Source organism: Marmota monax, unplaced genomic scaffold, assembly GCF_021218885.2.
Source record: "Marmota monax isolate L192 unplaced genomic scaffold, Marmota_monax_Labrador192_F-V1.1 WCK01_AAM20220418_F8-fsc00015, whole genome shotgun sequence".
NCBI classification, from domain to species: Eukaryota; Metazoa; Chordata; class Mammalia; order Rodentia; family Sciuridae; genus Marmota; species Marmota monax.
This window is the reverse complement of record NW_026692194.1, coordinates 22,685,877-22,699,937: the sequence shown is the minus strand read 5'-3', so window position 1 is coordinate 22,699,937 and position 14,061 is coordinate 22,685,877. Positions and strand designations below refer to the sequence as shown.

At 38.1% G+C, this 14,061-nt stretch overlaps 1 protein-coding gene across 4 annotated transcripts in view; it reads left to right on the top strand.

Moving 5' to 3' along the window:
- Plekhh2 (pleckstrin homology, MyTH4 and FERM domain containing H2) overlaps positions 1 to 14,061 on the top strand; it is a 117,233-nt gene that overhangs the window by 59,718 nt on the left and 43,454 nt on the right. For all 4 annotated transcript variants that reach the window (XM_058573532.1, XM_046425118.2, XM_046425111.2 and 1 more), the window contains 2 exons: positions 378 to 536; positions 9,748 to 9,828. In XM_058573532.1, coding sequence (XP_058429515.1) covers positions 378 to 536; positions 9,748 to 9,828 — 240 coding nt within the window. The remainder of the gene's footprint in view (positions 1 to 377; positions 537 to 9,747; positions 9,829 to 14,061) is intronic.

The following is a 14,061-nucleotide window of genomic DNA, read 5'->3' as shown; positions in this document are numbered from 1 at the left end:
GTGACTTCCTCATTTCTCTGTATTTAACAACATCTCCAGTCATTCTGATCCTCATTTCAACAACCAGGCACCTTGGCACATTTAAGGGAAAAAAACAAAAATGGGATGGGTGAAAATGTAAAATCATGATCCCCAAATTTAATATTATGAAAACTTTTAAAGTAAACCGAAGTGTAGAAATATTTCAACAAAAATTTAATTATTATAATTCTCAAAAGTGGTTAAGTATTATACATAATTGTTTGGAACCTAAGATCCAAGGTTTTGCATGTTTGCTTCCATGTAAAGTAAATGATGTTTGAAGAATGGACAAGGACATGCTAATAATCCTAAATCTTCACAGTTGCCTTTCCTACTGCTTTCTCATCCCATTCTAGTTGACCACTGAAAAACACACATACTATCTGACTGCAGATTCTCCCAACATATTGGAAGAATGGATTAAAGTGTTACAGAATGTTCTTCGGATCCAAGCTGCTAACCCACTTTTCCTGCAGCCCGAGGGCAAACCAACAATGAAGGGATTACTCACGAAGGTAGGAACCTTGTGTGCATAGCAATGTCTCAGGCTACTAAGTGGATTTGCCCTGCAAATCAGGAAAAGTGGGTGTCAGGGAATATGAGTATCAAATGTTTATATTGTATTGGGGGGGGAGTGTGTTTGAAGTTTGATGCCCACAACAAAAACCAGAAAGATGACAAATGAAAATTTGACTACAATACATAAAAATATACATGCGCTATTAAAAATTCTACAAGCATAATTTCTAAAAGATAGATGAAAAACTTTGAAAAGGTATTTAAAAGGTGTGAAAGCTCGTTAATATCCTAAATATTTAACAAGGTTTTTTTCTGATCAGTAGGTGAAGGATGAGGGGGAGGTGAGGGGGGACCAAGGGAGAGAAGTTGAAATAGTAGAGACAAATAAATGCAAACTATCTTATTGATCATATCGATCAGAAAAAAAAACATTTTATTCTCACCAATCATTTTTTATTAAAAGCATAGATTAAAATAATAGATATCATTTTTAAATTTGAGAAGAAAAACTTTTTAAATATATTATGAGATCTATGTTATTTATGTTTTAGAACAAAAAGAAAAAAATCCTAAAGTCTTTTCCTCTCAACTGTACCCATTGAGAGGAGGAAAGACATTTTATTATTATTATTATTATTATTATTATCATTATTATTGATACTGGGGATTGAACTCAGGGGCACTTGACCACTAAGCCACATCTCCAGCCCTATTTTATATTTTATTCAGAGACAGGGTCTCACTGAGTTGCTTAGTACCTTGCTTTTGCTGAGGCTGGCTTTGAACTGGTGATCCTCCTGCCTCAGCCTCCCAAGCCGCTGGGATTATAGGCATGCACCACCACACCTGCCTTATTCTATTTGTGTGTGTGTGTGTGTATGTGTGTGTTGCTGGGGATTGAACCCAGGGCCTTGTGCATGCCAGGCAAGCACTCTACCAACTGTGCTATATCCCCAGCCCAAAAACATTTTTTAAAATTTTTGAAACCCAATATTGGCACACTTTAAGAGATCTACTAATGAGAGTATTATATTACTCTATACAATAATTTGGCAATGTTTGAGCCCAGTTATAAACTCAGTATGTATTTTTGGATGAACAAATGAATGAGTGAATATCAAATATTTTAAAAACATGTCCTTTGAAAGGATAAGTTTCTTAGTTTATAAATTTCCCAGTTTAAAATTAGTATAAATTTTCTATTAAATTTATCCTTAGGAAATAATCTTAATTTACAAAAGATTTAATTAAGTATAAAGATTTTTTTAAATGAGGTAAATAAACATACTTACTCTGAAATGCACAGATATCAAGTATGGCGTTTGATGAATTTTGAAAGATAGTTACTGTCACCCCATTAAATATTTAGAACACTTTTAGTATTCCAGAAAGATTCATTTCACAGCATGGTTTATAATAAGGAAACATAGGGATCATCTTAGATGTAGGGTAGAGAATAGCTTAAAGAAATGTTTATATAATCATAATGCTTTTTCTGTGTAGCCTTTTATATGTGGCAGAAGAATATTTAATGCTATAGAAATATACTGTGATATATTGTTAGATGGTAAGTAGAGTGCAATTATTATATTCTTATTCCATTTTTATTTTATGTATTCATAGAAAATTGGCTGAGGGAGGGCTGGGATTGTAGCTTAGTGGTACAGCGCTTGCCTCACATGCATGAGGCACTGGGTTTGAACTTAAGCACCACATAAAATAAATGAATAAAATAAAAGATATTAAAAAAAAGAAAGAAAATTTTCTGAGGGAAATATACCAAGGTATATTGGTTATTTCTGTGTAATTTTATAATATTTTTGCTTAATTGTTTTCTAATTTTTAAAAAATGAATAAATATTGAAGTTTAAGTATTATTTTATTTCAGACATTTACTGGATACAAGTACTATTTTTCCTTTTATACTAGATTGTTAGTTCCAAATTAGCTATGCTCTTAGGACTATCAATTGCTATGAAATTAAAAATCGTTCTATGTGTTAAATTCAAATTGAAAATTTCTTGCACTGGTGAATTATTTCTTTCACTACAGTTAGTCAGACCTCTGGGGTAGTCAGCAAGTATACTACGTTTATTAAAGTCTCACAAATGGTTTGGCAAACATCCCAGACAACTCCTTTGCTCTGGAACAGCAGGAAAATGGACATGGGGTTGGACCCAAATGAAGATTACAGGAAAGTTCAAACTCAGGGACTAAAGGACATAGCTCATTGCAGGGTTGTGGACCAAGCCAATAGCCTTAACATTTTTCCAGTGTCTCTTTAGCATGAATTTTCATCACTGCCCTACCCAGAAGGTATATAAGCCCCTAGACTATTTAAGTGGAAAACTTGCTATCAGTTCCCCATTCACCTTGTGGAAGTTCTCTTTTCTTCTCACTTATATAAATCCTACTCCTTTCACTCTTGCCAAATGATGATAATAATAAATTTTTTAAAAAGGTCCGGCAAAGTGCACAATACAATGATACCACTGGTCTGTTAGAAATCACAGTGAATTGCTAGAATATAGAAATGTGATTCTCTACATGGAGGACTACAGGATGGGGTAAATATTCTAAAGGATAAGATCACTTAATATCATCATAAAATTTTAAGAAATCCTATTGGTTGCTTTTGGGAAAATGCAATAAAACATTTGCACACACATAATCAGTCATCACTTATGTGCTATGATTGTGTAAGAGGTGAAAAAAATTTAGAGGTTAAGGAGCTATACTATCATGTAATTTATATCTAATAATAATGTGGGAATGTAGGTGGGTGCTACTCAGAAATATTTACAGACTGACTAACTGTAGTGAAAGAAATAATTCACCAGTGCATTTAACAAAGAGATGCACTATTTTGGGGTGGGGTGGGGTACCAGGGATTAAACTCAGAGGCACTCAACCACTGAGCCACATGCCCAGCCCTATTTTGTATTTTATTTAGAGACAGGGTCTCACTGAGTTTCTTAGCGCCTTGCTTTTTGCTGAAGCTGGCTTCGGACTGGCAATCCTCCTGCCACAGCCTCCCAAGCCACTGGGATTACAGGCATGTGCCACTGTGCCCAGCAAGAGATGTACTATGTTTTTTTCCAAAATATTACATTTCTATAAAATTGTTTTCTCATTTACTGATGGGACATGGAACTCCCTAATATTGTGCAAATACACTTTTTTCCAAGGAACACAGTGCCACTTTAAACCACATTCTTACTACAACTCATAACAATGAGCTTTCCTCTTATTTCTCTATCACATCCTGAGTTTAGTAGGACTCCATAGTAAGGGTCTGTTATTTTCCCCACGTTTATTTTGTTTGTTTGCTTGGTTCCTTTCACTTTATCAGCATGGCATTGTCTGTTTCTGCTCCTGTTACACTTCTGCAATTCTGTTTCCCATTCCATGGTTGCATTTTGGATGAATTTAGGTTGATGTGTTATCAGTGATGGAACCATCAAGGTTTATAGACAGGATGCTTACGAGATTTCTTCCTACCACTTGTGAGGACTTGTCCACACCCCCCTTCCATCCCCCAACTTTGTTTTCACCTTCAAAGGGAAAAAGTTCCCTCAGTTATTCTAAGTAACTTGCTCCAAACGAACATTCAGACTACAGTTTGAGATACTGTAGAACAGCATTTGAATACTTAGAGGGAAGGAAGGTTTTTCAGGTGGTCATATTGTTATTATTAAGTACAGAAATACACAGCTAGGTATTAAGAACTTGATTGATTTGATTCTGGAAATTCTCTCACATGATTTTTATTTTAATGCTTAAAAATATTTTCTATATGCAGATTTGTTTCTTTAAATCACACAAAAAATTGTTGAGCAGTTACCACACACAACACAATAGGCTGGAAGTTATTAAAATGAATATGCCACTTTCCCATTCCTCAGATAGCTTCACGATCTAATGGGAAAGAGAGGAACGGAAACATATTTACAATATGTGAAAAATCACAGTTATTGGATTGTATCATGAAGGTCACAGAGAAATGACTTCTCAGAGATGTGCCTGTACCGAGTATTTAAGGAAGAGTGGAAATTAGTTACACCAGATGACATGGCAGGGAAGGTTCCCTGGGCCAGGAGGCAGCTTGAATGAACTCTTGAAGTAGTGCCACCTACACTACAAGTCCTTTGGACAAAAGCCAGAGGGGCCCCGTTGTGGAGAGCCGCTTTTGTCTGAAGTGCTTTGGTCTCTTCCTCCTAGAGGATCTGTGGAACCCTTCAGGATTTTTAATAGGGGCGTGGACATATTCCTATTGTTAATAGATTACTCTGCTGAGAGAAAGGCTAATTTGTGGGAGGCAAAGTGGAGATTCTAAGAACAGGAGGAGTGTTGACATGAAGAAGAGGGTGCTCTGAAGGGGTCATGAGGAAAGAGAGGAGAGGATAAATTTTGATAATGGTGGGAGGTAAAATCTTTAGTTTGATTGAATTGGGGGTTAGTAAGTAGATGAAATAAAGATGCTGGGTGAAAGATGGTGCCAGAAAGAGGAGCAGTTTTAGGACAATGGAAAGGTTATGTTGAAACATGTCAATATTTAGATCTTGTACAGACGCATTAGCTAAGAAGCCCAGCAGGCAGCAGAACACCGGTTTACATCAGAGGAGAGGGCTGGACTGAAGGGAAGGAACTGGGGACTCGGCAGCATTTGTGTCACAGCTGAAACCATGAAAGTGAGAGAAATCAGCCAGGAAAAATGTGCCGAGTGTGCAGAGCACAGGGCTAAAAAGGGAACACTTGGGTTTCTAAAAGTTAATGGCACACAAGGGGATGCATGAAAGACCCTGAGAGTGAGCATCGCAAAGGCCAGGGAGTGGAACATTTGGCCAGGAGTGATCTCAGTGTCACATGTGGAGTGCTCAGGGAAGAAAGCACATTACAGTGGGTTGGAGGGAAAATGGGAGATGAGTAGGTGCAATATTTGAGTCTGGAGATCCTTTAAAGCTGGAGGGACCAAGAGGTCAGGAGAGGCATTTTTAAGATGGGATGATTTGAAATCAACATTGTATTATGAGAATTTTAAAACAAGTGAAAGTAAAACAGTATAATGACTCCTCACATAGTCATCATCCTGTTTCAACAGTTACTAACTGTGGTTAATATGATATCATGTCATAGAATCCCTTGTAACCTTCCCTCTTCTCCCACATTCTTTTTGTTTGTTTATTAAACCTGGGGACGCTTAACCACTGAGCCACATCCCAGCCCTTTTTAATATTTTATTTAGAGACAGAGTCTCGCTGAGGCTTAAGCCTTGCTGAGGCTGCCGTTGAGCTTGAGATTCTCCTGCCTCAGCCTACGAGCCACTGGGATTACAGATGTGAACCACTGCACTCGGCTGTCTTCCCACATTCTGCACTGAATTATTTAAAGGCAAATGGAGATCAAGTTTTGTTGGGTGGATTTGTTACAAGCATAGAATGCAATTTAATCACAGGTCTTAAATCAAGAATTGTTTGTGATCAAACATGGAATCCCAAGTTGGTAGAGAAGGAAGAGCAGCCAGGAAGGAAGTGAGAAGCTGTAATAAAAGAGAAAGATCAGATGAATGAGGTTATGAAGTAGCAGTGGTGTGAGTAAGAGAGAGGGAGGCGGAGGAGGCTGTGATCAGGGAGCAGAATGTAAACTGCAGAAGTGGAGCTGTTCACAGTGGGGGTCGTGGGTAACCAGGTGAGGCGCAGGGATGGGGGCAAAAAGGGAGGGATGGCAAAGGTTATGGAAATAAAGAGATCAAGGATGTGGAGATGGAATGGCAGAAGTTGGGCAGGGGCTTCAGAGCCAGTCTGCCTGTGCACAACTCCTTGGCCACTCATGTGATCTTGAACAAGTTCCTCACAGGCCCTGTGCCTTAGCATCCCCATCAGTAAATGGGGATAATAATAGTGTCCACCTCACACTGTTTTGGGAGGATTAAATAATTTTTTTGAACAGGTAAAGTACATTCAGATAGTACCTGGCACAATCAGGTTGTATTAGGGTTCTCTAGAGGAACAGAATCAACAGGAAGTATGGTTATAAAAAAGGGACTTATTAGGTTTGTTTACCGGAGCAAAAGCTAGATAGTCACAGTGGCCATCTGCAGGCCAGAGAGATGGACCACTAGTAGCTGCACACTCCAAGGGGCTGAAGCCCCAGAACAAGAGGGATCAATGGTGCTACCCTAGTCTGAGACCCAAGGCTTCTGGAGAATCGCTGGCTGAGTCCGATTTGGAAGAGTGAAGAACCAAGTGTCCAATATCCTCAGAAGATCGCAGCAGCATGGAGCTTGCATCAGCTGCTGCTTCCTTCTTCTTCCAACAATTATATTCTATCCAAGCCATCATCCTATTGGATGGTGCTGCCCACACTTAGGGAGGGTCACCATTCAGTTGGCTATCCCGAATGCCAATCATTCCTAGACACACCCTTACTGACACACCCATAAGCCTCTTAATCCAATCAAGTTGACTATTCAAATTAACCTTTACAAGATTGTTCCTGGCACTTGGTGAACGCTCAAAAAAGATGCTAGATGTTAATATCATGAGAGTTTCACCTAGATATTGAAGTCAGCAAGGCTGGTGACAGGATTTGTGGAGGGAATGATACAAGGATGAGAACACAGAGGGAGATAGGAGACCATGGGTGCTTATGTTGGCAATCACACTCTTAAGAATATTATGTACTATTTGTCTTCAAATTTGAGCAGAACTGATATGAAGTACCTCTGTTAAGGATACAAGGTAAAAAATTATTCTTTCACTTATTTATCTAAGCCTTGAGATTGCGTTTAAACCTTCATAAGGATTCTTTTGTTATACTTTGTTTATTATAATGTTTTCAGATTAAGTCAGAAGTTTAAGAAATTCTAAGATAATAAGATTTCCATGTGCAGATAGACAGTTTTTGAGGTACAGCCTTTGCAATGAGTTGGAAAGGGTCTGCATTTATTTACAGTTCTCCAAAGATAGCCACTGTTCTATTTTAAAGATAACTCATTTCAGAAGTTCACTGTCTATAGCCAGATGTGTTTTACTCCAATTTGGAGGAGACTTCTTTCAGGGGTTGTTTAAAAACAGAGGAAAAAAGCACTCCATAATACTATTTGAAAGTGCCAGGGTAAATATATGTTTCTAAATTTAATTAAGCTGAAATATGTCTTGACCAATGAAACATTTTTATGTTTTGTTTTGCTTTTCTCAAGCAATGTTCTAAACCCATCAAACTGTTAGTGGTGGAGTTATTTGTTTAAACCATAGCTTTGAAAGCCCAAAGGCGGGTTAGGTTTGCGGGTTTAAAAGAAAATGTGTGTTTTGCTTCTTATTCATAGTGAGGAAGGAAGCATTTATTGTGTAACTGCTATTATCCTTTATTTACATTGTCTCCTTTGGTCATCACAACAGCCCAGTGGGGTGTATGATAATCTCATGTTATGACAAAGACACTGTGAGGTTAAGTCAGTTGCCTGGGGATCCATCCAGTACGTGGTAGAGCTGAAGTTTAAGCCTTGGTGCTTCAGGCTTCAAGTCCTGGCCTTTCCTACTATAGTGACTGTTCTACTATTGTGCTGAAACTTTGTATTCTTTGATATACTTTGTATATCTTCTCAATGAATTATTACAGTTACTACTTAAATTCCTACTCAATTTAAATATATATCATTACAAACTCCTGCAAGATCCTGCAAAATTGTACAGTTCCTTCCTCTTCCCCATATCCTCTCCCTTTCCTCGCTGAGCCAGAGGCACTCAGGCCTCCTTACAGCTCCTTAGATTCACTAGGCACATCTCTCACCAGACACGTCTGTTCTTTCCTCAGAGGACCACATCGCTCCTCTCCCGAACCTCAGGGCCTTACCAGTGTCACTGAGGCCCTTCCAACCACCATCGTTTTTTTAAATTATTGTTGTTTGTTTGCTTGTTTTTGTGATGCTGGAGATCAAACCCAGGGCTTCATGCATGCTAGGCAAGACTCCACCACAGAGCCACATCCTCAGTCCCCATGTTTTAAATTATAACACTCCCCTCCTTTTCCTGAAGTTTCTCTCCTTCCCTGCTTTATTTTTCCCCTTAATTCTTATCATCTTGGGCAAGAGTGACAACAATATCATGGGCTTTGGGTATACTGGCTAGTTTCTTATATTGCAGGGGAGGGTCTAGCCTCCAGGTGGAAGTTGGCAGGGCTGGGTTGGCAGGACTGCTGCCAGGGGAGTAGGATTCCAGGGCAACCTCAACCAGGACACCACATTCTAGGTCTGGGGTGACAGGGCTTTATCTCAGTCTTACCCACTGGGGGGAATGGGGTTCTTCATGATTTACTAGGATGGAGTATGTAGCCTAGACTGTCTGGTAAAGATCTTCAGGGCCTGTACCTGGGCAGGACTAGAGCAAGGAAGAACCACAACAAGGACCTTCCTAAAGCCACCAAATGATGATGAACTTACAATACCCAATAACATTTTGATAAAATGTCTTCCACAGAATTGTATATAAATGGCACCTCTTTGTATTCTTGATGAAGTCGTATTGTATACTGCTGATTTAATTGTCTGTTTTTCTCACAAGGCTGTGAACTCCTTATAGGAAAAGACCGTCTTGTGCATATCTGTTTCACCAGGACCGAGACCAGTCTCTGACTATTCAAAGTCAAGACCTGTCAAAATCTGTCCTAGCCACTTAATACAGTGCCTGACATGTAGAAGATAATCAGTATAGTAATTAACTTTTAATGCTATTTTTTTATTTTGTATGATTACTTTCGGAGAAGGCATCGATATTTTGAATGAATGAATTTTTTTACATTTGGAAAAATCTCTAGAATTCTTTAGATTTTAATCTTAATTCTAACACTAGGGTGCTAAAGTATAGAGCCATAGAGTTTGTTGGAAATCCATGAAATATGGAAACCATGGAATATACTCAATAACGAAATTGGCACCTTTTCTTAAATCCACCTTTAAACGCTCAGTTCCAGGCATCAAACTTGATACATAATAAACATTTATTCAGTGTTGAATGGTGAGCTCCAAAACAAACATGTCATGTTATTCCTGTGACAGGTAAGTTTTAAGCAGCATTTGGACAGTCCAGTTGAAATATCACTTACATTGTAGGCAAACTGGATATAGAACTTCAAATAGAATATATAAGCTATACTTTAAAGTTTACAGCACTCTGAACTATGTTGTAATTCAATGAAATATGATTTCAGGTAAAACATGGCTACTCCAAGAGAGTCTGGTGTACACTTATAGGAAAGATGTTGTATTATTTTCGCAGTCAAGAAGATAAGGTATGTATGTATGTTCAATATGCTAATTAGAGGAAAGTTTTGCTTGTTGTGGCTTTAAATTTTTTCTTTCACCTGTTGCTAGGTAAAACTTGAGAATTTTTGATAAGGATGAAATTTGGTATTAAATTTATTAGTGAGGTAATCACACACCTGTCACCTACAAGAGTCTTGATTCTCAATTATAAGGTTTAGTAACTTATTTAATGTATCATTTAAGACCTAGAAGAGAAAAGCCTTCTTCTGCCTCACCCCAACCATCCGTTTCTCAAGTTTCCCCCATTCTGACAGACTAGATAAGGTTAAGAGGAGGGAACAGTGAACTAGAATGAAGATCTGGGGAGGAAAAGGAATACGGTCCTGTCCCCTGAATACCTGGCTACAACTTACCTGTCTATTCATCTGCCTATTTATATCCTGTGTATTCATTTTTAAGTTAATTTCCTCTCCAAAAAGACTTGTCTTCAATTTCAGAATAGAAAGATGGCATATCATCCAAAGATGAAATATTTGCTAAGTCATCATTATGGAGATTATAAAACTTTTGCCAACATGTGCCACAAGTACTTGCATAAGATAATGATGCCCGCTCCAGGTAACAACAGCCTGTGACTAATGATTGTGTTAATGAGACTAGCCTCCTGGTCCAGTGACCACGTGGGTCCATTGGTATTTATATGTTCCCTTTTCACGGCAGCACCCTTGGGTCTTATCAGCTGTATTTTTTTTTAAATGTTTTTTTCAGTATTGCTGATGGAATGGAATTGATATTCATTACAAAGGATGCCTCTGAAGAAATGTGGGGAAATGCTCATATACAAATTCTACCTGAACAAGCACAATACAAACTGTGTACCCAGCGTAGTCCTGACTAACTTCTCAGTCAGGAAAAGAGAAGCCATTCTGTGTGTTCATGTATAAAAAGACTTACTATAGAATTAGGGACATACATATTTTTAGAAAAATTACATTCAGGAGAGTTGAGGAGACTGAGATCAGGGGAACTCCACTGAAGATCTGAAAAGTCAGGACTAAAGATTTCAACCTCAGGACCAATGCCCTGAGGCAGATGGTCTTCAAGAGTTCCCCTAAGCCTCTGTGCATTTCACATCAGCCTAGGCATCTGGCTGCAGCTATCTCAGGAGAGTAACTCCTTCCTGCACCCTTAACTTCCAAACCTCATGCAGTTTCTCTCATAGGCAGACTCTACTTGGAGCCAGGCAGAGAAGGAGATGCTGGCAAATGCCATTCCCAGATGCTCATTTGCTGTCATGAGGAGACCTTCCAAGAGGATGGTTAGGATGCTGAGTTTATAATTCCCAGCCCAGCACCTCTATGTAAAAATACACATATTGACTAAAAATACACTAATTGACTTTTGTGATAATAGATTATGGATGATTTTTCTTTCTTTTAAAAAATACCTTTCCATGCTTTTAAAGTTTCTATAATTAGTATATATTTTCAATCTATATTGAAAGATAATTTAATAAATATGAATAGTATTGGTCACAGAAGAAACAAGTCAAAAGAATATAAATAACAACAGAAGTCCACTGTAATTACTGGAAAAGTATTGAGAATACATGTAAATCAATATAGACCGCCTTTATGTTATAAATTGATACAGATGTTTCCAGAACAATTTTGGTATCTTGATCAGTGTCTTTTTAAATTAAATCAAAATACTTCAAAGCATTAGTTCAATGAATAACCATATTAAATATAGAAGTGAATGGGACCCAGATTTTCATAGGATTGGTATGTCTAAAGAACACAATAGAATAGTATTGCTTTATATTATAGCAGACTTAGTTTTCTTCATCACATTTTTAAAATCTGCATTTTATTTATCAATGACCTATTATTTTGCTTCTGTTTTACTCACTTTTTCCAAAAGGGTAGATAATTTTGCATTTTTAATTTTAGAAGAAATTTTTTTCATTCACTGCACATAGAAAACACTGAGTGTATAGTCATTATTAATTTAATGCAGGTAAATCATATTTTGCATGAAAGACAATACATTTATTTACTAATTTTCACTATTAATCAGCTAGAGGATAGATAATACTGATTTTATGTAAGACATCCAGGCAAGACCTCACTGAGAAGCTGACATTTTAGTTAGGTTCTGAAGAAAATAAAAGAGCAGACACGTATTTAATGCATGAGCATTCCAGGCAGAGGGGACAGCACGTGAAGAGGACTCAAGGCAGGAGCATGCCTGTTGTGTTTGGGAAATAGCAAGAAGGCTGGAGGCACTAGACTGGAGTCTGTTAAGAGAGAATTCTAGGAGATGACATCAGAGATGGAATAGGGGCAAAATGATATGGGGTTTCATAGGTCAAAGTAAAAACATGGCTTTTTTGAGGAAGCAAAATTTTACCTCTGCCCTTATAGGGTTTCAGTGAACTAAAGAATTAAACTGCCATAATAAGATAGATTCTAGGAGAAAAGTGTACGAATTTATTTACTATCAGTTTTACATGACACAGGAGCCTTCATAAGAAAATGAAGACCCGATGACCTAGAGTCACATTGAACTGGATGAAGAGCAGGAATTTGGAAAAACATGCCCAGCAAAGGGACAGGCTAGGGAGCATTCACAGGGTGAAGCCTTAGTGAATTATGGGCTGATTTAGCAAGGTCTGGTTGTGCAAGCTTCCCTTGGCCTCAACTTCCCTCCCTGAGGAGGAGCAGAGTGTTATTTTTTACAAGGAGGATCTCTTGCATGTGGGAGTTTTATCCTCTGCTTTGAGAAGAAAAGTGTCAGAGTGCCCTTCTTGCATCTGTCTTTTTTTTTTTTTTTTTTAATGCCTTTAGTGCAAAATAACCCTTCGCCTGAACAGGTGCCTTTTGAGTGGTGTGTTATGTCACCTTCAGCTTTTACTCTGAGATGAGAACCCCCATTAGAAGGCTGTGAAAAGCAGGCACATGGTCTTATCCACATCTAGCAGGAACTCTGGCTTCTGTTAGGAATAGACTGAAGGGAATGAAGAAGAAAATAGTCAGGGGCCATTGTAATAATCCAGGTGGAAGATGATTGCAGGTGAGTGGTGACAATGGAAGTATGAAAAGTGACCAGAATATTCTGAGAGTCTTGCTGACAGGATTTGTCGACCAGAAAGGTGTGAGATACGAGAGAAGGAGAAGGGTCAGTGATGGGGTTTTTACGTCAGCAGCTGAAAAAATGAAATTGCCAGTAACTGAGAACAGGGAAGGCTGAGCAGAGCAGGGCGTTGAAGTGGGCTTGCTGAACGCAGTTTGAGATGCTGTCAGACACCTATATAAAAGTCATGGATCTGGAGTTATGCATTTGGAAGTAGTGAAACACATGCTGGGATGAAAGCCAGGAACTTGGACCAGTTCACCCTAGGAATGAGCACAGATGGAAAAAGAGTCCAAGCCCTGGGCCCAGGAACTCGGTGTGAAATGTGCAATGGTAAATGTCTTCATGGTTAGAATGGACTTTTTCATAACTGCAGTTGCAAACCTGGCCAAATGTTTTAGAAGTCATAAATCTGAAGCACACTCTGGATTTTCCTGGAATAAATATACTTAATTAAAGCAAAAGTTTTAAAATAGATATGCTAAACACCCAACATGGCAGATATATTTGTTTGGGTCCATAAAAAGATAGATAAATTCAATGTGCATCAGCTTTAGTAAGGTTTTCTTGCTCTTAAATTAAGGTGGAGGAAATAATTTCATTGTTTTGGAATATATTACATACTTTTAATAAATAGACTTAGGACACTTATCATTTACCTGGGTCTGGATGATAGTTAATCTTTGTACCAGATATCTAGCTTGTTCTTTTTTTCCCTGAATAGTATTGAGTCTATGTCTATATTTGTCCTTTTGATCCAGTAGTTTAATCAAATCACTGATCAATTCTTTGGGATAAACAAATCTGAATATTTTGTCTGAATTATTACTAATAACTTCACTAGGCAATGGGTCAGGTTATTTAGAGAATAATCTGAATCATTCTCTTATTTGTTCTTCAAAAGTTAAATGTTCAGAATTCATATTGCAGTTGGACTTTTTGTTGTTGCCTCTAGGCATTTGTTTAAAAAAAAAAAAAGTAATCCCAGGGTCTCACTAAGTTGCTGAGCCTGGCTTTGAACTTGTGATCCTCCTGCTTCAGCCTCCTGAGCCACTGGGATTACAGGTGTGCGCCATAGTGCCCAACTAAGGCATGCTTTTTCTGCCCCTACCCCAGGCATGTTT